The 25421-nt window shown below is 52.3% G+C and overlaps 1 protein-coding gene across 1 annotated transcript; it reads left to right on the top strand.

Moving 5' to 3' along the window:
* Nucleotides 1-3642: 3642 nt before the first annotated feature.
* VOLCADRAFT_90519 (uncharacterized protein) lies at nucleotides 3643-23211 on the top strand (the record flags this gene model as incomplete). Its single annotated transcript, XM_002950131.1, has 22 exons — nucleotides 3643-3656; nucleotides 5075-5234; nucleotides 5608-5865; nucleotides 6613-7133; nucleotides 7317-7518; nucleotides 8003-8354; nucleotides 8514-8746; nucleotides 9411-9453; nucleotides 10150-11059; nucleotides 11894-11993; nucleotides 13486-13542; nucleotides 13840-13905; nucleotides 14388-14535; nucleotides 15911-15962; nucleotides 17437-17470; nucleotides 17752-18075; nucleotides 18587-18655; nucleotides 19277-19369; nucleotides 20383-20416; nucleotides 21084-21132; nucleotides 22577-22634; nucleotides 23047-23211. 22 exons carry the CDS (start codon nucleotides 3643-3645, stop codon nucleotides 23209-23211), a joined length of 3942 nt encoding a protein of 1313 aa, XP_002950177.1.
* Between the last annotated feature and the right edge of the window lie 2210 nt (nucleotides 23212-25421).

The raw sequence follows: 25421 nt of genomic DNA, 5'->3' as shown, positions 1-25421 counted from the left end.
GGCCACGGGTGAAGATATGGCCCCCTGTCCCACACATCATACACAGATACACACACACACACACATGGATGCATCCATACATATGTACATATACATACATGTATATAATTATTTATACTTATATATACGTATTTATACATATATGCCGACAACGTAAGAAGACGGACCGCGGCTGAAGTTAAGCGGGTGGCCTGAGTCGCGCTCTCTTGCACTTCAAAGTTTGGGGTGCCTGTGACTTTGGTGTACACAATCGGGCTGGCAGGGTGTAAGGCCCTCGTGAACCAATGTGATTAGCGGACCTGTGTTCAACTTGCCGTACAATTGTTGACATGGGAGAGCTCACAGACCTACGATCTGCTGCTGGACTTGAACTCGGATCAAGGTTGCCACTTCAGGTTGCCACGCCCCATTTGGCTACCAGTGCAATTTCAGCGACGATTCGTAGGGCAGTCCGTACGGCATAGGACTGCAAGCACAAGAACGCCGTCACGTTTGGAGTACACACTTGTTATTGTGAATAAAGTGTTAGAGGTCGGCCAGCTGCCTGAGATTCTCAAACAATAAAGGTCGACAGACTTGCTACGGCGGCCTAGACCTGTCTGGATGGCTGCAAGCGCGCAGCCGCCATAGCATAATCAGTCTTGACTGAACAGTTAGCCTTCTCGTGATGCGGCAGTCCGTAGAATGACATTCACACAAATCAGGAGTGTAACTGCGGCAACGTGTGTTGCCGCTGCTGCGCCAAACCCATGAGTCGGCTGGCAGTCTAAGGCGCGCCAAAGTGCCCGTTCTTCATCGACCAGTTGTTGTCCGCTCCCAGCAAGAACGCATTCGAGGATGGTTCCAAATGCACATTTTGAAGTCGGAATGTAGAGGCAAAGCTGATGGTGTTTCGCAAACAGGCACAAGCGAGACGCGAGGAGGGAAGTGCTTAGAGCGGTACCCTGGGTCGGTCTAAAGTTGCCGAGCATGAAGGAACCAACCCATAAAGGATCATGCCATTTGCTTATGAATTTATGATGTAAGGGATATGCAACGACGTCAGATGCAAGGGCTGCGAGGTGAGGGGAAGTCAAACTCGAAGCAATGGAGCGCGCTCCGTTTTATCTGAATTTTCTCCTCTGGCCAATCGATAAAGAATTGATGTGGCTTTTACATGCAATCTTTAGCGGAGTAAGATTCATAAATGTATCTCACCCTGGAAAGCTATCTTTGCGCTCCAATTTATCTGAACTGTTTCCTTTGGACAACCGATGTAGAATCGATGTAGCTTTTGAGCGCTATTTTTTGCGGAGCAAGATATGTAAGCCGCCGCCTGCCTGCCTGCCTGCCTGCCTGCCTGCCTGCCTGCCTGCCTGCCTGCCTGCCTGCCTGCCTGCCTGCCTGACGGACGGACGGACGGACGGACGGACCGACGGACGGACGGACCGACGGACGGACGGACCGACGGACCGACGGACGGACCGACGGACGGACGGACGGACGGACGGACGGACGGACGGACGGACTGCGGGGGCTCGGCCCACCGAATGGCGCTTCGCGCCCGGGGCCTCGCCCAAAAAGACATTGCGGCTGCTGAAACGTAGCTGTTTCTGCCCGACAGAGGGCACGACTGCAAAGTGACTGCTAAGCGCAACCCGCACCTGTGACGTCCGAAAATGGACAGAGGAACGGGATTTCGTACTTGCAAATAGTGACACGGAAGGACCCCAACCCTCGAAGAATCCGTCTTTGCAGGAATAAATGCGACTTATCTATGCTTAGAATGTACAGTTTTTCCGCGTTGCATACCTAAACAAGCCGAAGTTACTAACATTTTATCGTACCAGTAGCACATATCGCGTTCCTCACTGATTTACCGTTTTTGGAACCCGCGGGTTCCGGTTGCGAAGGGGACTGTGTTTCACAATGTTTTGTGTGAGGGGAGATACGTCTTGCAGTATGTTTTGATGATTCGACTGCCACCAACTGAGGTGGTGCGATGATCCTAAGGAATCTCAGGTGCTTAGGGCTCACTTCCCAGAGCTGCACCTGGACCTGTATGAAGAGGGGAAGGTCAATTTCATTTCGTCGAACCCGACCAATGTTAGATCTGCCGTAGAAACCTTGAAGGACGGTATGATCTCGTGCGGCACCCGCGGTACGTGTGGCATACCGAGATAAGTAAGATACGCATCTCCTGCATATCTTTGATTCTCACAACCGTTTCCTCGCTAGCATACCAAACTTGCAAAAAAAGTGTGATCCTGGTAAATACTCCGCGGCCCGCGGCCCGTGGCCGGCCGCACGCTGACGGCCACGCCAACCTATGACATCGAATGGCAGTTGGAACCTTGAGCTGTGCGGCGTTGAGCTGTCTGCACCGTTTCCGGCCATGGTTCATAAGTTTAAAGAATAAAGAAAAAAGAATCCTAAATACATAGGGTTTCCGGTGACGGGCACGCCAACCACGTCTTAATATACAGCATCAACCCGGGAATTTGTAACCGTAAACGGGTTAAAACGTGCCGGCATATCCATTGGATTGGAAACGCCGAAACACAGACGTGCTACAATCCTGCAAAGTAAAACTTGTCACTGCTTTGCAGTTTCGCTTAGGGGCGTGGTGGCCTTTGGAGGTTAGCCGACCCGGCGTCGGTCGCACCAGGAGCGCTGGTATAGGGTCTGTGGCAACAATAATGCAGTAGAAGATGAGTTTCGCGTCTTGCTAGAGCGTCCCGCCTACAACGACCTTCGGGAAGGGCTCCTCAACCCAGGATTATATCGAGCCCATGTTTACTATGAGGTTTGTTATGGGGATAGACGATCAGCGTAAAGTTGCGCAGATCGTACACAACATCTGGATGAGGCGCCGCACGCTGCTAGCCGAGTAGTAAGCATGACTAGAGGTCGCTTACCCTAGCTACTGTTTTCTCTCGCATATGGGGCTCATAACCCTTTATTTCTTTTTCCGTTTTTATCTTCATTCCTTTTGACTACGCTAGAACTCGCGGTCCATGAGCCTCCTGGCTCGTCTGGGCCTTACGAGCCCTCGCGAGCTTGTAACTAACACATAGCGGCATACTTTACATTTTATGTCCGAAATCAGGAGCTTGACAGAGGCGAATATGTTCATGCCTTTTCCGATTGCGGAGTGATAGGAGCGTCAATGCTATAAACGAAGCCTCTGATAGTTCACCCCAATGATATAATGAGTACGTGCGATTTGATTAATAATATGTGTGCATTGCTGATTAAGAAACGGCACGGTTACGCGCTCGTACCTTCCAAGGCAAGCCGTAACTGCTGACAGATCGTCAATGAGCTTCGTTGTGCACGTGTTACAATAACGCGCCATTTGTTCAGCATTATGATAACTCATAACTTTATATTAAGCGCATGGCTGTAAAGGGGTTTGTTTTAACTGCGAGGCCGTCGCCGGCATGAGCTTAGCTGATTAACGGACGCCGCAAACTGAAACACTCGATTAAGGGATAAGCTTGAAGCTTATCTTGTTTAGCTATCTTCTCTGCTGGCGTATGCTGGGCGCTGGCATTTCCAGTGGGCATACATATCAACCCTGGTGAAACACGAGCGCTGGAGCTTTTGGCATGTCTTGGCTTCGCAGTTTTTGTTGCGGGCAACCTGTGAAGGAGTTTTGTGATGAGCGCCCTCAGGTAAGGTGGACCAGCGGCATTCACCTGAAGAGAATGCCAACTCGCTCGCTGCTGCAGACCAGGATTTGGTTTCATCTGCAACGCACGGCGTGATACTCATTGTCTCAATTGATCGATGCCACATCGTTATCGGTTTATGGACGGTCTCGCCATGTCCATGTGTCACAGGATCAAGTGGTGCGAGCAGTGCTTGACAGCGTTCGCCTAAGCTCCTCTCAATCTTGGCACACAAGCACAATACATGCAGCAGAAATTTTGGGAGCGGCGATGGGTCCATCGTCACATGTCAGGTGGGGTTTGCTTGCACTGCTGCGCCATCTCGCCGCCGCCGACGTCTGTCAGCGTAGCGCAACACTGTGACAGCTTCTTCTGTCGCTGTCAGTATAGCTCAAATCTATGGCAGAGCTTCTCCACATCTATTTCCTATAAATCCAAGCACGCACAAACTACGCAACAAAGCAGAAGACAGAGAGATTGGTTAAAACCATTCAGTTCGATTATGTTAACGACCGTCAGGAAAAGCGGTAACGGCGCCATCTTCGTCGAAGCTGGGAAAATGCGCATTCACTACAAGCCGGTGGGCTGTCCAATCCAGTGCAAGCCCATCCAATGAACTAATGTGTCGTAAGGCTGCACACGGCGTGATTGCCTTCATGCCTCGCAGCTGTTGTCGCCGGCAACTGAATCGGTTTTAGATGCGCGCCAACAAACACGCATGAGGCATACATGCATCCGTTCAGACCATGTAAGCATCGTGTAAGCTATCTAAGTCCAAATCCGGTAAATGTTGTATGACCTACCGCCGCAATCAGCAAATGCGTTGCCGACCACTTGGCGGCTGCGATCTGCGGCCGCACGAAGACATGCAGGGCATGAGCTTCTCTGACAGCTGATTGAGTCGAGACGGGAGCCACAGCTACCGTGAGCTTGACACACATCGAAGTGCAGAGAAATACGCACGCGGGCAGAGGACGGGATGGGCTTGTTCATCAATCCGGTTCGCGATAGGTGTTGCGGTCAGTGCAAGGTGGACGTTCAACGCGCTGAAAAGAAAATCGCATCCAGATCCACGTTTTGATAGCAAAGATAAACAATGTTCATAAAAATTGTTTATAAGAAATGTTTGACGAAGAACCGCCAGGTTGATGGCTCACGATACGTTTTGTAAACTTCAGGGATGACGATGCACACGGTGCGCGATCCCCAGGTCACACTCCGGATTCCGGAGGCGCCTCAGGACAGGGGCCCCGGCTCCGGAGCTAAAATACGCTTGACGCACTTCATATCTTTGTACCTTGCAACTATTAAGTTAAGCTCGCACGCAGCATTCCCCCGGCCTTCTTTTGGCGTTACACTACATCCTAAACTATTTTTTGGCGTTACACCGCATCCTGTTTTGCTTTCGTTGCCACCGACAGCATCTTTGGCGCATCTGCCTGCGGTAACTCGCTTGTCCTATTGGGCTGTAGCAGCCTCACTGGCAGCCCAGAGCTACTGCCGATCGGTCAGGTGATGCCGTCACCGTGGCTGTCGCCATCGTACAGCGAAAAGGAGCCCAGGAAGACGCTTCTGTGGACGGTGCGTCGTACCTTCCTTTACTTGGTACACTTCTGTCTGTATGTACGTATACAATGTGTATATGCATGTACATTATGTGTACTTACTTACGTACTAATATATACTTATTATCGTATCTACCTAACTATCTAACTACCAACCTACCTGTACTTTGTACGGCAGAGTCCGATTTCGCGCACCATTAGCTATTTTACGAGTGTGTGGAATGACGACAATCCACCTTCCTAGGGTAACAGGATCCGTTGTTTCCATTACACAAAGCGCTGCATCGCCGGGAGGTATGAAATGAAACCCGTGCAACCTCTGCGTGGATGTGGAAGTGGAAGTGGAAGTGGAAATGAAGCGCGCAGTCCCCATCCCCACCCGTTGGCAGGTGGCTCCCGGTGACATTGCCTCGGATCTAAGCTGGAGGGCTAACTGGGCAGCAGGGTTGGGGTCCCTTCTGGATGCGGCGCCGGTCATGTGGCCCCACGAGCACAGAGCCGGGCAATATGAAACCAAGCCCCCACAACCCGGCCAGTCCCACCAGGCGCAGCCAAAGGCAAAGGCGCAGCCGATGAATCCGAGCAAGCTCTGCCAGCAGCAGCACCTGCACATCCTTCTGGCTCCGCTGGAGCTCGGGAAGCAGCTGGTGGGGGCGCTGTTCTGCGCCCAGATGGTGCCGTGTAAGGAAGCGGCGGCGGCGGCGGCGGCGGCGGTGGCAGCGGCAGCGGCGGCGGCAGCGCCGGCAGGGATGCTGTTTCCCCCGGCAACGCCGGCGGGGTCGCATGCGCGTGTCACTGTGTGCCCTGCAGATCCCCACGACGGCGGGGGATGTGGCAGAGATTGTACGACGGGATCAATCGATGCTGGGGATGGCGGCGAGCTGCTGCGGCTTTGCGACTCGGAAACAGCTGCACAGGCTGTAGCGGCTGTTCTTGTAGACTGCGTTTTTGCGCCGCATCTACGGGACCTGCAGCAGGCGAGTAGCTTGCATTCGCCTGCGCAAGGTTTGAGGCTTTCGGCTCTCCTTTAAACTTGGGGCATACAGTACTAACAAACACATTACGGCAAAAGATTATTGCCTGGATTCTGAGCGAAAAGAGCGGGAGCGTGTTTAAGGTATCTAGTGTGACTCCATGTTAGGCTTGCTCCCGATGGTGGGTCGTACATCTTCGCCGTGGTAAGATCTGGCTCTGGAAAAAGTGGTTCTTGTCCGTGAGTGCACGGCAGGAAGCGGAAGTTACGCACCTTTTGATTACGGTTAATGATGCCGTTGTGACCAACGCTTCTTCTGCCGCCCAAACTGACCAACGCCTCTGCCTCCACCTCCACTGCAGCCGGGGAAGCCGTCAATGCCCCCCTATCCATCCACCGCCGCCGCTTTTGCTGCCTCTAGGCTTGTACGGCTGCGCACCGTCTTGCTCATTCGCCAGACATCTGCGCGCTGGCGTCAGTCCTTTCCAACACCGTCTCAGAGGCGCTCCGATCTGAGGCCCATATAGAGGTTCAAGTCCGTGTGGCCGTGACGACGGCCGGCGGCAGCGGAGGCAGCGGCGGCGGCGGGCCCGCCGTTTCCGACGTCAGCGGCCTCACGGCTGCCACCGCCGCTACCGCCGCCATGCAATACGGCTTTATGCTACAGCTGCGGTCTCCGTCGACCCTAAACCAGGGGCCGACCCCGGCTGCGACAGCATGGCAGCTGCAAACCGCGGACCTGCACGGCGGGTCAGGTCCGGCGCCGTCGGCAGGAGCCGCCGGGCCGCCGCTGCCGGCGCCACGTATCCCCATTTCCGCTAATGACGGAGGTGGCAGCCGTAGCAGACCTCAACATCAGCACCATCACAACCACCACAACCAACAACAGCAGCCTGGGATCGACGGTCGCGGTGGTGGCATTGATGTCCCTTCCAGAAGCGGGTGGGTTCAGAGTTGGTGAGCAAGCCCCAGTGTGGCCAAGTAGTGGTTGATGACAGCGGCTGGCAGCCGTCTTGTTTGGTGTGTGTGTTTGTGTGTGTGTATGTGTTTATGTGTGTCTCCATCCGTTCCCTCACCCCAGCTTATCTGCGCCTCCTTCTGAAACTCTCTACCTGTCTCCACAAGGTCGTTCCTTTTGGTCACGACAGTGGACGCCATGAAAATGGAGTCGACGTTCGCCGGCAACGAGGGGGATGTGCAAGCGAGTAGCAGGCTGTGCGCGGGGCAAGGGGTTGGCGGCAGCGCCGTCGCCGCCGCCTCCAATGCCGCCGCCGCCACGGCCAGCCGGCTGCTGGGCGAGTCACATCGTGACCGGAGGGCTTGGAAGGTATTGTTGAGGGGCTGTTGGGGGATGGTGCTCCTGTGACGCACACAGAGGGAGCCTCCGTGTGCTCTGTTCTCTTTACGGGTCTGTGCAACCGCTCACAGCACCCGTGGGATCACACAGCACACTGGATGTGGACTGCGCTGCGACCCCACGAACGATCAGATTGAAACCGAGGATTCTCTTTCCAAATCTGGCTGATGGAGCTTGCTTGGGAATTCAGTTTGGGAGTTTCCTGTCGCTAAACGGACTTGAACTACTACAGGGGGAGCGAGGGATCGTTTTTGCGCAATGTGTACGTTTATTTGACCGGAATCAACGGCCCTCGCTCTCACTCGCTCTCACTCGCTCCCACTCGCTCTCACTCGCTCTCACTCGCTCTCACTCGCTCTCACTCGCTCTCACTCGCTCTCACTCGCTCTCACTCGCTCTCACTCGCTCTCACTCGCTCTCATTCGCTCTCACTCGCTCTCACTCGCTCGTGCAGGTCGTACCTTTCCTAATGTCCTCGTCACTCTTGGGGGAGCTACTGCGGGAGGATGGCGCTATGCGAAGCTGCGCATCTGCGGCGCCCTTCGAAAGCTGTTGCTTAACGGGAGAGTCGTACACCAGATGCGTCATGGGAAAGCCGAGTTCAACGTCGCCGTCGATGGCAGCCAACTCCAAGGTCGCCTACCTGGGACCTCCGGCGGTGCCGGCGGCGGCGGCTGTAGCTGCACCGGAAGCAGGCGTGTCGCCATCAATACCGCCGCTGCCGCTGGCTGCGGACAGGCGTGTACGGCTGACGTCAACTATATTGCCTGATCTGCACGGCTATCTACAAGATGTGGATCAGGCAGGTAGCGATGTATTTCTGCTGCTCAGCAACAGCCGCCGCTGCGGCGGCGGCGGGGTTGGCGGCGGCGCTGGCGGCGGCGGCGGCAGCTGCAGCAGCACCGCGAACGCCGCCGCCTTGCAGCCGACGTGCCTTGTGCTGCTGGCGTCGGGGGCGCTGCCAGCCGCGACCGGCGTCGGCGTCGGCGGACTGCGTCGCGGCCTCAGCGGAGATCTAGGTCCGCTGAGTCCCACGCCTGAAGACGCGTACGGCAATGTCGATGACGACGTTTGCGCCGCCGTCGGCGTCGGCTCAGGCGTCGCACGGCCCCGCCTTGCATTGTTCATTACGTCGGTGGACCGGCTGCCCATGTCCCTTCTTAGGGTGGCTCGCGACACGGCACAAAAACTGATGGAGGTACGGCACACGCGCCTATGCGGCGTTTCCTACCATTATCTTATATCCTCGGCTGGAGTCGCATCCGTAGTTCAGCACCAGCTTCGCCATCCTCCTCCCCTTCTCCTCTCCTTTGCCACAGACTTGTGTTTGCCCTCTGCGCGCACCAACCCCCGAAATAACCTGTTTGCCTTGCCGTCCCGTGCTTTGCCTTGCCTTGCCTTGCCGTGACTTGCCTTGCCTTGCCTTGCCGTGACTTGCCTTGACTTGCAATTCTGCACATGGCCGCGACGCACCACTGCTTTCCTCAAGAGAAAGAGATCTCAACGGTCGATGCCACCACCACATGTGGAAGCCGCCACTGCGGCTCGCGATGAAGAGCTGTTGAGGTCGCACTTGCACCTGGATTCCATTTCTAAAACCCCTAGCCTTTTGAGGCCGGAACGCGCCGGACGCCTGGCCCACTTAAAGCGTCGCTGCATGCATGTTCGCATGCATAGCATGCATGTTCGCATGCATAGCATGCATGCGTGAAACCTGGACATTCATTAATTATGTCTGATGTTGGCAACCTTTTCACGGGTGCATGTTGGATGTCTGGCGGGCCGGCGGCCCCGGGCGGCTGATGTAGGTCCTTTTGCCTGCTTGCCTGGACAACCTCGCGTGGGGTGCGACCGCCATGGAGGTTGCGGAGATGAGCCTCCTGGTGGAGAGCCGTGTGCTGCAAGGTACGGACATCGTTTTCATGGTTAAAACTGCAGTGTACGGCTGTGTACGGTGGTGTACAGCAGCGGCATGGGAGAACGACTGTGCATGTGCTGGATGGCACCCGGGGCTTCCCCCCGGGGGCGTGAAGCGCACTTTTTTCGTTCACATAGTTTTGCGTGTGCATGTGGGTGGGTGGATTTGAGGGAGGTGCGATTAAACGTGCGATGCGAGTGTATTTGACGGTGGCGGTGGTGGTGGTGGTGGTGGCAGCGGAGCGGTGTGGCGGTGATGAAGCGTTGAGGCTGCGGAGGTGCAGAAGAAATTGCAACAGCAGCAGCAACAGCAGCATCAGCAGCATCAGCAGCATCAGCAGCAACAGCAGCATCAGCAGCATCAGCAGCATCAGCAGCATCAGCAGCAGGGCGTACAGGTGGGAGACGTCTCTCCAAAAGATATTGACGAGACGCAGAATGTCAGTAATGTAACGCAGATGACGCAAATAGCCTTCCTGCTACCGGCCGGTGAAGGTACATACATACGCACGTATACGAAACGCGCATGTGGCTTGTTCATAAGACACAACATAACATAACCCGATGCTAATCCTACTCCTCATCCTATGGGGCCTTCAACGCAAGCGTACGGTACGGTGTGCTCATATGGTGCGGCTCTGGCTGCCGTACTTCATGTCGTACATGCCATCCTCTTGACCACAGGCAGCAGCTACGGTATGGCCGCGCTAGGCCGCAAGGACAGCGAGCCATGCTGCACAGCATCCCCGCCGGTTTCTACAAACGGGGCCAGGCACCGATTCGGTGGGTTCCCTCAGCGCACGGTTAGCAACGGCTCCCACGCCACCGTCACGTCACCGGCGGCGGCCGCGGGGGCGGTGACGGCGTCCGCCGGATCTCCGGCTGGGGCGCCCGCGCCGTCGCTGTCCCTGCCGCAATCGCCGTACTGCCCGCCAGATCGGTTATTGCCGACGGCGCCGTCGGCATCGGCGTCGGCGCCGCCTCTGCCGCCGCCGCCTTTGCGTCTGCCGCTCCGTAAGTTCTCCAGTCGCAGCTCCATGCTCAGTCGTACACAGACACAGATGCAAGGAGCTACGGGCGATGGCCGAGACGTTCTCATGCCGGACTCACCGGGCTCGTCCACCTGTGGTGGCGGTGGCGGCGGGGGTGTCAGTGGCGGCGGGGGTGTCAGTGGCGGCGGTGGCCGCCGTCTTTTGGCCCCCGCTGAGCTGGTGGTATCCGTGCTGTCGCCCTTTACCACGCAGCTCGCATCTCCAACGGCATCCGTGACAGCGTCAACCACCAAACGCCACTGCGCAACCACTAACGGTCATGTCCTGGAGGTCGGTGCCGTCGCCGGAGGCAGCAGTAGCATCGGCGCCGTCGGGGGGCGCAGCTCGCCATCGCTGCTTACACCACTGCTCCGTGCGCGATTAGCTTGCTCTGCGAGTGTGGGAGGTCCTGTTGCGTTGCCACGAGTGCCGCGGAGATCGGTTTCGGATTTGTTGGACCTGGACGGCATGGGCGGCGACGCGCGGGTCCTTGGGCTGCCCCCCCTGGACGTGCTCCTGGCCAGCTGCTTCACAACGATTAACGACGTTGAGGCTGACCCGAGGTGCGTCAGTTGGCAGTTGGCAGTTGGGAGTCATCATATGGGCTGCCTAGTTCACGAGTAATTCAGCTTTGACCTTGAACTCCTGGTTCGGTTAAATCGAATATTTTTTTTGTGATACAATGGCAAAAGTCTGCAGGTAATACTAGGGTTTGGCACTACTGGTAACGCGCGACCATAGCCCCGGGAGATCCCGGGATCAATACCCGTAAGGATGAAAACCCCTTCCGATGGTGGAAGGTATGGCGCCCCTAAATTGTGGCCGGTGGTGACCTGGGATAATCTTGACTCGCGAGCCGACCAGGAATGGAGTTGGGCCACTGTCGACCCGGCAGATTCCCTTGGATGCTGGTGGTGGGTGCGGAACCTGAGCGATCCACTGTGAAGTTGACTAGGGTGATTGGATGAGGGTGCCCCGAAATATCGGGGAAGGCAGGGTTTCGCAGGGTAGCTGCCACGGCCGAAGATATACCCCCCTGTTTCACAGAAGAGGTAATGGATCGCATAATAGCTCATGGATTTATTTGCGTCAAGCTGGGGTTTGCTTTAAAAAGTCCAAAGTATGTTTCCTACTAGTTGTTAAAATTGCCTGTTATAATAATAGGAGCTATAGCTTCAGTCCCCGTCGTTATGAATAATGATGTGGATGCTTCAGGCTCGTGCCCTCACCTCGCTCTTACCCTTCCGTACTTCCATAAAAAGTTACTTCGTAACTTGTCATGAACTAAAATCCCAAAACCTTCAAACGACTTCTTAATTAACCCGCCTCCGGACGCTTCCGTCCGCGATCTCGACGGTCTTCCCTTGAATGGACAAACGGTGATGCACGCACTGCAGCCCCTACGCCGCTGAAGATTTGCGCTTCCTGCGACTGACTCGCGTCATTGGTGACGGAGGTTGCTCAATCGTGTTCGCCGGGCGACTGCTGGGCTTGGAGGTGCGTACGGCAGCAGCGGCCTGCAGATGTACGGCGTTTCCTATGATTCATGCGGGGATTCTGGCAGCTAGGTTATTACGCCAACTGCATCTTTTACATATACATAATATAATATAATATAATATAATATAATATAATATAATATAATATAATATAATATAATATAATATAATATAGTATAGTATAGTATAGTATAGTATAGTATAGTATAGTATAGTATAGTATAGTATAATATAATATATTATATTATACTATATTATATATATTATATATTATTATATATTATATATTATTATATATTATTATATATTATTATATATTATATATTATATTATACTATATTATTATATATTATACTATATTATAATATAGTATAGTATATATTATAGTCCACATAAACAATACAGAGATTGTCCTATATTGTTAATGTATACTATTCCACTCGTGGAAGGCTGTGCGGTGTTGTACACAACACCGCACAACCCCGCTCCAGTATTATTTATGTGTAATTTTAGTAAACTAAAATTACACATAAACAATACAGAGATTGTCTAATATTGTAAATAGGGTCTAGTTTACTAGACCCTATTTACAATATTGGACAATGTTTATGTGGACTATTTTATAGTCCACATAAACAATACTGTATTGTCTCTATATTGTTATTGTATACTGTGCCAGGATTGGAAGAGTATACAATTACCGTTTTTGACAATACAGTGTTCTTTATTGTATATAGGGTCTAGTTTAGTGGACCCTATGTAAATTAGAGAGTACAGGGGTACTTTACCGAGATTTGGAGAAATGTTTATGTGGACTATTGTATAGTACAATATAGTATATTATACTATACTATACTATAATATAGTATATATTATATTATATTATATTATATTATATTATATTATACTATACTATATTATATTATATTATATTATATTATATTATATATATTATAGTATATTATATTATATTATATTATATTATATTATATTATATTATATTATATTATATTATATTATATTATATTATATTATATTATATTATATTATATTATATTATATTATATTATATTATATTATATTATATTATATTATATTATGTTATATTATATTATATATTGGGTGGATGGTGCTATAAGGTGATAAATCGTGGAACTGACAATGTGATAAAGCGGCCCAGAAGCCTCCCACTCTGTAAAATTACATTACATTACATTACATTATATATTACATATCACTTTTATTTGTTTGGATTTAAAACTGACTGAGGGGGCGAAACCTTTTTTCAGTTCATGTACACCGGCACGCGGCAGGACTGGCCATCCTCGGTCCACATGTACGTAATCACCGTGATGATGTCGTACATCCAGACGTTACAGCTCGCGTAATATTTTCCATAGCCACCTTGCTCTAACTATTCTATCTGGCCACTTTTCCATTAGCGGGCGACATCTTGCTGCCCGCCCTCCACTTCTATGCCCGTCATGCAGGTCGCGGTGAAAGTTTTGGCTCCGCTGAATGATGGCGCACAGGAGGTCTTCCCAGAGGTGCTCCGGGCCGAGCAGGCCCACGCTGCCGCCGTCACCCTCGCTAAAGCAAGCTCCATGCTGCCGCTGCCGCCGCCAATGCAGCAGCAGGCGACAGCAGCAGCAGCAGCAGCAGCAGCAGGCGATACGGCGGCGGATTGCTCATCGCTGGGCCTGTCATCGGAAGCCGCGGGGGCGGCGGCGGCGACGGCGACGACGGACGGCAGCGTCGGATGCGGGCAGCAGCAGCAGCAGCAACAGCAGCAGGGAGCAGCAGCGGCCTCGATGTGGGCCGCGGCTCGGCAGGCGTGCTTACAGGACCTGATGCGCGGGGCCCGGGAGCTGGCGGTGCTATCTTCGATTAGCCATCCGAACATAGTGCAAGTGGGTTGGTGGTGCATAGAGTGGCTGCGCAGAGTGTTGGCAGTCTGAGTCGGGGTCGGGAGCACACAAGACTAACCGACTTGTGCTGTGTGCTCCCGACCCATGCGCTGTGTTTCGGCTTCGGCCCCCGGCTCTCGCGGCCCACAGTGTAATCTAAGTCATACTTACATACATACTTGTTAACTTAGGGTTTTAGGGTTTTTAGGGTTTTAGGCAGGCGTGTTTACAGGACCTTGATAACTCTCCTCCGGCTCACGTGTGCGTGCTGGGGGGAGGGGGAGGGGGAGGGGGGCATTTGCAGGTTTACTTGCGTTACTTGGTTTACACAACTCCCGGCCGGGGATCGTAACACAGAGACACAGAGACACAGACACACAGACACACACACACAGACACACAGCTCAGTCGCCCGCTTGCGGCGGTGTGTGTCTCTGTATGTATGTCTCTTTGTGTGTGTATGTATTTATGTGTGCGTCCTGCAGGTGTACTCGTACCACACCAAAGTGGCCCTTGTGCCGGGACGGGGACCCAACGACTTGCCCAAGCTAGTTCCCGTGGGCCCCAAGTCGGCAGATCAACGGCAACAACAGCAACAGCAGCAACAGCAGCCGCAGTACGCCAATGTTGGGGGTACGTATTGCGCTGTGTTGACAACTGTTTAGTACTGCCAACTTGCTGACGAAAGAAGCAGGTGCATTATTACTGAATGTGTTGCTCGCGCTGTGCCGGTGGTACGTCGTCCTCGTCGTCCTCGTCGTCGTCAGCAGCAGCAGCAGCAGCAGCAGCAGCAGCGGCAGCAGCCTTGAGAGAATAAATAGTCCGTCCTTAACAGCTAAAAATCACTTACATATTCGTAGGGGGGGACCTCACGTTGTTTTACACGTTGCGTGGAGGGTAACGCACCTCCAGGAGGTGAAACGTGAAAACACACATGTACGTATGTATGTATGTATGTTGTTACAGGTTGGTATAGCTTCACCAGCGGCCCCCTTTCCCGAGGCAGCTCCCTGATCTCCCCTGCGAGAGGGGCACCCCAATCCATGTATGTATGTTGTTACAGGGTGGTTAACTTCGCCAGCGGCCCCCTTTCCCGGGGCAGTCCCTGCTCTCCCCTGCTAGAGGGGCACCCTAATCCGTCACCCCATCCGACTTCAGAATGTATTCGTTGAGTTCGGCAACTCACCACCAGCATCCAACCAAATCTAGCGGATCAACGGCGCATCAACTTAGTTCCTGGTCAGCTCGCAAGTTGATATTATCACGTCCTACACCGTCCATAAGATGGGGGGCCACCTCCCATTTCATCACTCCTCAAACACCCGAGGAGCCGGCAGGCGGATTTGAACCCGGGTCGACTGGGTCAACTGGGAGCAGAAGTCAGGCCTTAACCTCTGCCAGCCGCCTGCCTGTAATATCACGTCCTACATCGTCCATATGATGGGGGGCCACCTACCATTTCAACACTCCTCAAACACCCGAGGAGCCGGCAGGCGGATTCGAACCCGGGTCGGCCGGGAGCAGAAGTCAGGCCTTAAACTCTGCCAGCCAGTACGTATGTATGTCTTAGATTACACTGTGGGCCGCGAGAGCCGGGGGCCGAAGCCGAAACACAGCGCATGGGTCGGGAGCACACAGCACAAGTCGGTTAGTCTTGTGTGCTCCCGACCCCGACTCAGACTGCCAACACTCTACGCAGCCACTCCGCAGCCACTCCATCCGGGGATGGCGCTGCAGTGAATACACGGTGGTTGCTGCTGCTGCTGCTGCTGGCTGCTGCTGTGTGTGGTGCAACTCGCTCGTGCGCATGTACACATCGATACATACCCACACAACGAAGTTCGTATAATTATATATCCATGTAATAAAAAACACATGTGCACATCGACCCGTGATCTCGCTCTCCTTAACCATCCATCCTTTGCTGATTGACAAACGTATCGATAAGTTTTTCTACGTATGCCGGGGCGCCCTCTGTATGCCTCTTTTCTTATGTTGCGCTCCACAGGCGCAGGAGGAGCGGGAGGCGGGGGCCCTCTGCATGTGGCCATCGTTATGGAGTAAGTGACGAGACATCAGTGAAGAGGACATCATGTACGGCAGCAGCGTGTGTACGTAGCGACATCAGAATGCTAGTTGGATGGAAGCTGCATCTATTTATATTTATTAATAAAATAAATATAATTTTGTGACGGTATGAGAACGCGCGCGTAGGATCCTGCGTACCCTGCTGCAACCCTACCGCCTGCAACCCTACTTGCTATGTTAAAACCCTAAAACCCTAGCTATGCATTCATCACCATTGCCGAGTAGTTCATCTGTAGCTCTTGGGCTTTGGGTTTTAGGTTTTCAGGAAAGGGTTTGGGGGGTTTTCAGAATAGATTTTGCGGCTTGCCAGTTTTTTGAAGGATTCTCTTAGGTATCGGGGATTCGACGTTGGGATGGCGATGACGATGAGGAGGAGGAGGAGGCGGAGGAGGCGGAGTAACGAGGAACGAATCCAGCAATGGACGTATGTTGGAACACAATGGGTCTGTGTTTTTCTTGTACGATTCAATCGAAGGGACGGCGGATTGATGCAGCACCAACGATACGACTGTGGATGCGAAAGTGTAGTAGCTGACCGCTGAAAAGGCCTCTCGAGATGATGCTGGTGATGCACTTCCGCGCGTATTTGTAGTTGTTCATGGTGCCGTACTTTGTACCAGCTACTACATAACGGAATAGGATGGTTGTGCCAAGGCTGGGATGTGATGAACGGAGGTTCGTTGTTTGTATGTACTTCAGTTATTCATCCATTAAATCTTGCACAATGTTTGTGCATGATACGTATCGATATCGAGCAGGGGGCCTGACGCTGCCCTGGGCCCCTACAGTAGCCGTGTCCCCCAACAGGAACGACCGCCGAAGCACTCCCAGTTTGTGCTGCTCGAAAAAGTCCGTTATTACTTCTCTCGTTCTTTTCCTTTCCCACAACTGCTAATATTAATTCCCCTTCTTTTCCTTTCCCACAACTGCTAATATTAATTTCCCTTCTTTTCCTTTCCCGCAACTGCTAATATTAATTTCCCTTCTTTTCCTTTCCCGCAACTGCTAATATTAATTTCCCTTCTTTTCCTTTCCCGCAACTGCTAATATTAATTTCCCTTCTTTTCCTTTCCCGCAACTGCTAATATTAATTTCCCTTCTTTTCCTTTCCCGCAACTGCTAATATTAATTTCCCTTCTTTTCCTTTCCCGCAACTGCTAATATTAATTTCCCTTCTTTTCCTTTCCCGCAACTGCTAATATTAATTTCCCTTCTTTTCCTTTCCCACAACTGCTAATATTAATTTCCCTTCTTTTCCTTTCCCACAACTGCTAATATTAATTTCCCTTCTTTTCCTTTCCCACAACTGCTAATATTAATTTCCCTTCTTTTCCTTTCCCACAACTGCTAATATTAATTTCCCTTCTTTTCCTTTCCCACAACTGCTAATATTAATTTCCCTTCTTTTCCTTTCCCACAACTGCTAATATTAATTTTGTGTCGCAGGTGCTGCGACATGGGCTCGCTGGCCGATGCGTTGGTGAGCACGTAACGTTCACTTACGTACACATACAAACATACATTCTTTATGTTTGCATCATGCGTCTTTACAACATAAAAATGATTACATTGGAAATGAATATGATTACATGTTTTTACATACAGACATACGTACAGACCCGTACGGTAAGCAGTCTTGGCGATGAGCTCATCCACCTCATAATGCATCGCTAATAATGCGCATTGTTTCTGCTTCTGAGTCCTCATTACTAACTACATATTACGATCGCATATGGATACGGTATGATATGTGCAACACAGGACTCCGGGCGCTTCAAGGACGCCATCATCCGAGCAGCAACCGCCGCACAATTTGATGGAGTCAACGTCACCGTCCGCAGCGCCAGCAGTATTTCCGAACGCGGTCGTGTTCTCCAATCTGCTGCCGCCTCCACCACAGCTCCCGGAAGAAGTGGTGGTGGTGGTGGTGGTGGTGGTGGGGTCGGTGACCGGCAGCAGCGCGCGGGCAGCATGACAGCGCAGAGCGGCGGCGGCGGTGTTGCCATGCGCGCCATCTACCTCACACTGCTGGAAGTGGCGCTGGCTCTCCGGCACCTGCACGCCCGGAATCTGGCGCATTGCGACGTGAGTACCGTGGTTACCAAGTTACAAGTTACAAGTTACTCTTCTGGTGCCCTTCTGGGCGCTAACCCAATGAAGGGGGGTTAGGTTAGTCTCGCCGACCCAAGAACTCGGGGAGGAACTCCCCTACGGTGTTCCCCAACCTGCAAGGACATGGACATCGCCCCGGCCGGCGGAGATAGATAGAGCCTTTCCTGGTCTGCAAAGCGACAAATATGGCAGCAGGAGTTTGGCTAGCTATGATAATAATGGTAGTATATTACATGCATATTCATACATAGCTGACGGTAATGTATGCATGTGTATCGATGGTATTCCTGGTTCTGGACACCGGCTGATGCGTTATGTTGTTGCACATCATCTTGTGGATGTGACGAAGCGTATACACGCGCATCAACCTACGCAGAAAATTAAGGTTAATTCTGTACGCACATTTACTAATACGCGCATGCGTAATAATCGACGTAGATGCATCTAAATGCTGCGCTGCACTTTTCCATCTGCTGCCTGGCAGGTCAAGGCCGCGAATGTGCTTCTCAAATCGTCTAACAGCGACCCCCGGGGCTTCACGTGCAAGCTGGGGGTAAGATACATGTACGGGTAGTTGTACGGGTGGTTGTACGGGTTGGTGTACGGTCTTATGATTTGAGCCCCTGCGGTAAGATGAACAGGCCGCTGTGACGACGAATGTAGGACGAGTGGTCGACTTTGGGTTGTTGGTCCAACCTCTCTTTTGTGGTATGGTATCGCCTCCCCATCATTACACACACACATACACACACATACACACACATACACACACATACACACACATACACACACATACACACGCATACACACACATACACACACATACACACACATACACACGCATACACACACATACACACATACACACACATACACACACATACACACGCATACACACACATACACACACATACACACACATACACACACATACACACACATACACACACATACACACACATACACACACATACACACACATACACACATATTAGCTTCCTACCTACTTGCCTACTACTGGTCTACCGGTCCATATCCACGTGTCATTTTTATACATCTACACGAGCTACTATTGTCTGCTGTTGCACATGCATCATCTCTAATCCGTCATTTTAGGCGTACGTGTAAATGCATGCATGTAGTTATATATGTACGTACGTATGCACGTGCGCAGGACTTTGGCCTGGTCAGCATTGTACGGAAGGACACCGGCCCGGATGGTGTGGTGGCACATGCGAGCTCGACGCAGGAGGGCGCCGTTGGGACGGTGCGTTCGTACATGTGTATGTATGTATGTATGTGTGTGTATGTGTGTATGGCCCGCAGGGAATGTCAATTGGTTTGACTGGCGGGCGCGGAAGGACAGCGGGGACAGGCGGGGCATGCGGGGCAGGGATGTAGGAGTGCAGTACGAGTGGCAGGTAAAGCTAGCTGGGTGACCGAGTGTTATATATAACACGACCTTTCAGGAAAAAAAGAAAAAAGAACCGAACGGTGGGTGCAGATCCCGGGTGATATGAAAACCCTCCAGGACACTACAGCGGGGAACCGTGTTGTATCGCGTCTTTTGCAGAAGAGGAGCAATCAGCGGACGCCAGATCCCGTGATACCCAGGATACTACAAACCGCTTGGCAGTATGAATGTGGCCATGGCGATGAAGATGAAAAATCCCCATCCTCCGAACTTCTCCGAGACACATACATACATACGCACATCTGTGTGTGTGTGTGGTAACAACTACAAGTGTATGATCCTTGTATGCCCAGGCAGACACCACAGACATCCCATCGGATGCACTTGGGCACCGAAATCTGCAGCTGCAGCTGCGGCTGTTGCGGCTTTTGCCGTTTCTGCCCCCTCTTCCACCCCATCCGTGATCACGCGATGTCTGTCCAGGGAAGGCAGCTTTTCCTAAGCATCTTACACTCCGCATCTTGCCGTGCGTGTCGCACGAACATGAGCGTCCTGGTGTCCTACATACATACATACATACATAATCAACTTGCGAGCTAACCAGGAACTAAGTTGATGCGCCGTTGATCCGCTAGATTTGGTTGGATGCTGGTGGTGAGTTGCCGAACCCAACGAATACATTCTGGAGTCGGATGGGGTGACGGATTAGGGTGCGCCTCTAGCAGGGGAGAGCAGGGACTGGCCCGGGAAAAGGGGCCGCTGGCGAAGTTAACCACCCTGTAATTGAGACATACATACATACATACATCATCTACGAGGCTCAGAAATGCGCTCAAACATTATTTCCTGCGTGCCATCCCATGCAGATCACACACCTTGCGCCCGAGTACATTTGTCCCGGTGAGTCTTGACCGCCATCGGCGTGTGGCGATGATGCATCTCTCCTGCAGTAATGCTGGGTATGTACGGCAATACTAGGGTTGCTGCTGCGAGACTGTGAGGGGTTGCATACAGTACGGCAAACACACCAGCATGCCATATTTCACAAGATAATGCGATAAAAGCGGTCTGCCAGCAGCACCGCGGGAGGCCCTTCCGGCGGCACAGCTGCCACGTCAGTGTATGGCCCCCCATGTCCCCCGCTGGCCTACCTAACCTACCCTAACTGTCTGCTGCTGAGTGCCTTGTTTGGGTTTAGGCATAGGATGATATGTTGATGTAGCACGTACGGCAACATCACGACTTCCACGTGCACATGCTTGGGTCTTTCGGAGGCCTGCTGGGGCGCATCTAAGGACGCGTCGGACAGATAGATAAAGCACCCGCATTTCTGTGTGCGTGCTTTTCAGGATGTATGTACCTGTACCTGTACCTGTATGTATGTCTGGAGTCCGCCGGGGAATTCCGTATGCCGTTATCCATATAATAATGTTCAGACAATCAAAAACGAACTACATACTTTGTGCATTTCGTATGTAGTTACATATGTGTATGTGTCAGGCACAGGCATACGCACCTACATAATAGAAACACTAATGTACGGAGGTGTCGTACCACAATGACGCAGGAACCCGACTGGACTTCAGTGTGGATATTTACGCTTTCGGAATCGTTATGTAAGTGAGGGTGCGCGCAACCACCCGCGCGCGCATCCAAACGAACATGCACGGTTACAAACACGTTAAGAGTTCCTTCTCAGTAACATGTAATGTCTGATGTGTGGAACAGGGGGGCATATCTTCACCCGTGGCCTCTACCCTGCGAAACCCTGCCTTCCCCGGTATTTCGGGGCACCCTCATCCAGTCACCCTAGTCAACTATTTAGTGGATCGCTCAGGTTCCGCACTCGTCACCGGCATCCATCGAAACCAGCCGGATGTCGATGGCGTCTTAACTCCTTTCCTGGTCAACTCGCAAGATTACATTTTCCCAGGCCACCACCGTCCATCGACCGGACTCAAAGTAATCGTATACCATCGATGGGGGGTTCGACTATGACAAATATAGATCCAGGAATCTCAAGGCGTCGGTCTCGCCATCGCCATATCAGTATGGCCAAAACCAGTCAGTTATCACCAAAATCGACCGAACAAGGGGTCGAACCTTGGACCTTGCCCTTAGGAAGAGCACGCTATATCCACTTAGCTATACGGCCGGCACAATGCTCATATGTCTATTCGTAAGATATTGTTTGTTCTATCTACGTTCGTACGTATGTACGTTCGTCTGTATGCTCGTACATATGTTCGTATGTGTGTATGCTCGTATGGATGGATGGATCTATGACTTAGATTACACTCTGGGCCGTGAGAGCCGGGGGGGGTTCCCGAAGCCGAAACACAGCGCAAGGGTCGGGAGCACACAGCACCAGTTGCGGCTAGCCTTGTGTGCTCCCTAACCACCCCGACTCAGACTGTCACACAAAACGTAGCCGCTCCGCAGCCCCTCCATCCGGGTACGGCACTGCAGTGGAAACACGGCGGGTTCTCAGGTCCCGCCTGGGCGACAAGACCCCACAAGACTCAGGCTGTCTGAAAGCCCAGAAGCCCTCCCAGACACTCAGACGGGAACCCAGGCGGGAACGGCTGGAGGGCGTCCCCGAAAGGGCAGATCTCCTGCTGCAGCAAACGAACCAAACAAAAGCCTCTAAAAATAGAAAGATGCAGAGGGCTCGAACTACAAGACGCCTCTCAGTTTTTCACATTAACACTACTGACCTCCTCCACCTCTCCCTCCCTGGGCTGGCAATGTGTGTATGTGCATACAAGCGTACGGCATTATTTAAACTCGGTCACGCAACCGGTGTCGCTTGTCATCGTACCGCCTCTGCTCTATTATGTGCTGCTGCCTTTCAAAGCACCCTTGCTCTCGGTCCGTTCACATACACGCGACTGACGCAGACAGACAGACAGACAGACCCTTTGGTTGACAGCGTCGCGACTACCGTGCAATCCATACATATACATACCTCGATATACACACATCGGTCAGTATCCTTTCGCTCGTTTCCAGACGCGCTTTTGTATGTATGTGCACGCGTCCATCCGCGCACCCATGCAGGTGGGAGGTGTTCACAAGTAAACCGCCATATCTGGAGTACGCGGCGCGGAACTTCAAGGTGCGGCACACCACCACGCAGCTACCCTAGTATACCATGCTGCCGCTGTTGCTGCCGCTGCTACTGCTGCTGCTACTGCTACTAGTGGCAGTAACAATACTGTCATAACAGTACTGTTACTACTGCTGCTAGTTGGCTGTAGGCGAAAGACCTTACTGTATATATGTGAAACAACTGTTCTTTCTGCCCATCTGTGCTATTTATAATTTATAAATCACCTATCGACCGATCCCCTCCTTCATCGCCGCCCTCCGCAGCATCCTTTATTTTAATAAGTTCCGTGTGCTTCACCATGTGCTGTCTCATCCGCCCTGCTTAAAAAATTATCGGAGAAGATCGCGACTTAAGGTGTAAACACACACGCATGAATATATGCACGTATACCTGCCTTATCTTTCTCCTTTGCGCGCAGGACCTTCCGCGCCTAGTGGTGTACGAGGGCCTCCGACCCCGCTGGCCGCCCCACGTGCCGCCGGCCTACCGCGCACTCGCACGCAGCTGCTGGGCCGCCAACCCTCACGATCGGCCGACCTCGGCAGCAGTGGTGGCGGCACTGCAGCGCCTTATGGAGGCCTGATGATGATGTTATTGCTGTTGTTACAGAGTGTGAGGCTTCCGGGCCATTTGCACACATTGGAATCGTCACATCTACGATTTATCACACCATACAGCACCATCCACTATTACCACACTGTACTACGCCATATGAACTGGAAGTCCAAGGCGGTTGCTTCTGTCTGTCTCCTTTTATCCGAACATCCGTAGAGGCAGTAGTTCAGCTGTCGCCACCAATCCAGCGGGCGAAGCTTGGTCTATCAACGATGACCTACTTACACCCACATCTCACCAGCCGGCCATTACCTCACGTTCACGACAATGTCGTGAGTCTTCCTGAACCCGGAACCTTAAACCGCAAATTGCAATAGCGCAAATTTGCAACAGCGTCTCCAGACCATGATGGTGAGTTTAAATTATTACTGGATGCGGATATGGATGTTATAATGGCTGTGGATGTGGATGTGGATGTGGATCCGCCGATTAACTCTATCATGGATCAACTCACGCGCATATTTATACCTGGCAAAGTAGGTAGGTGGGTAAGCAGGTATGCAAGGCCATGGCCAGACATACAATGTCTTGGTGATGAAGAGGAGCCGACTTGCTTGCCAGTGCTGCCGGGGTCCTCCCTCCCCCACGTCCTCCCTCCTTCTAGCTAAGTGGTATTAATGGGAAAAAAAGTAATCCTGCATATATGAAACGCATTCATGTTCGCCACCTGCGAAGATAAGCAAAAAGAACTCGTATAGGAAGACTGGTATCTGCGGGTGATGGTTGCGTGTGTGTGGCTGTGTGTGCGGGGCCCCCCCGGCCGGCAGCTCGATTTTTTGATAGAGGGCGAGAGAATGAATCGACTCATGTGCCAGCGTTCGCAGATACAATTACAAACGGCAGCAGGTAGCAGCAGGGGAAGGGCGGATTCGGTTGACTTGAATGATCGACTGCCGGCGTTTGCTTAATACCGCTGCTGGGTGATTAATGGGGCTATCACTACTAACCAAAATACTGGTGCAATACTGGTGCCACATGCAGCTGCAAGTATGTCTGTTTGTGCGTAGACACCTACCTAGTTGTGCAGGTGAGCAAGGCAAGCAGGTGGCCCGCTGTGGCACCATTACTGGGCCACAGGGGGGGGCGGGGGGCACGCACCCGCAGGGCTGGATGGGTACGTGGACGGGAGCCTGGATGCATATTCGGTATACTGTGCATGTGGTTACCTGTCTGTTGCAAGTAGTACTTGCATATGCTGTAGATTCAAAGGACGGTGCAAACGGCCGTCTTGCGTGGCAGATGGAAACAAGGTGGCTGCGGCTGCGGCTGCGGCGGGATAAACCAGGATATCAAAGCAGGATTGTTATCATCATTGTTGTTATCGCTGATGTCCTTAGTCGCGGCGGTGTGTGCGGTGCGTGCACAGCTACCTAGCGGAGATCTGGGACCCACTGTGTAGCAGCTGGCCGCTGCTGAAAAGGCCTCTCGAGATGCTGGTGGTCGCGCTACGCGCGTATTTATAGCGCCGTACTGTGTACCGGCTGCTACACACTGGCAGGCAGACCAATATACATTATATATCTCTAGGACGGGAAACGCATCATCAGACCCGGCAGACCCATTAGCCACCACCACCAACACCACCACCAACACCAACACCACCAACGCCGCAGTCCGTATTTGCGAAGTAAAAGCTGCCGGCAGATGGATCAATGGCGGCCGCTGGCGACGTCAACCCTGTCTACTCCTGGATGGATGCATAATAGTCGGAAACAGGATCGGGGGCAACTTCGAACGAGTCGAACCTTTCTGCCGCCACTCGGCTCCCGGGCATTAGGACGGTTGTTAACTTTGATTCGGAGTTGTACGGCAATTGTAGCATTTGATCTTTTTCATGGAATTGATTCTGGGAGTTGGTGGATCTTTATGGCTGACAATTGACGGTGAGCCGGTTAGGTATGTATGTATGTATTATTATTATGTTTGGGACAGGGGGGCATATCTTCACCCGTGGCAGCTACCCTGCGAAACCCTGCCTTCCCCGGTATTTCGGGGTTACCCTCATCCAGTCACCCTAGTCAACTTCTCCAAATTCAGCGGATCGCTCCGGCGGGTGCTGGACCCACCACAGGCATCCATCGGAATTTGCCTGATCATCATCGGCGGATTCAATTCCATTTCTGGACAGCTTGCAGGTCCAGTATCTCCCGTGTCATCTCCGTCCATCGTCTCGAGGCA

The sequence above is a fragment of the Volvox carteri genome, assembly GCF_000143455.1.
Source record: "Volvox carteri f. nagariensis unplaced genomic scaffold VOLCAscaffold_17, whole genome shotgun sequence".
Lineage (NCBI taxonomy): Eukaryota > Viridiplantae > Chlorophyta > Chlorophyceae > Chlamydomonadales > Volvocaceae > Volvox > Volvox carteri.
This window is presented reverse-complemented; position numbering and strand designations above follow the sequence as displayed.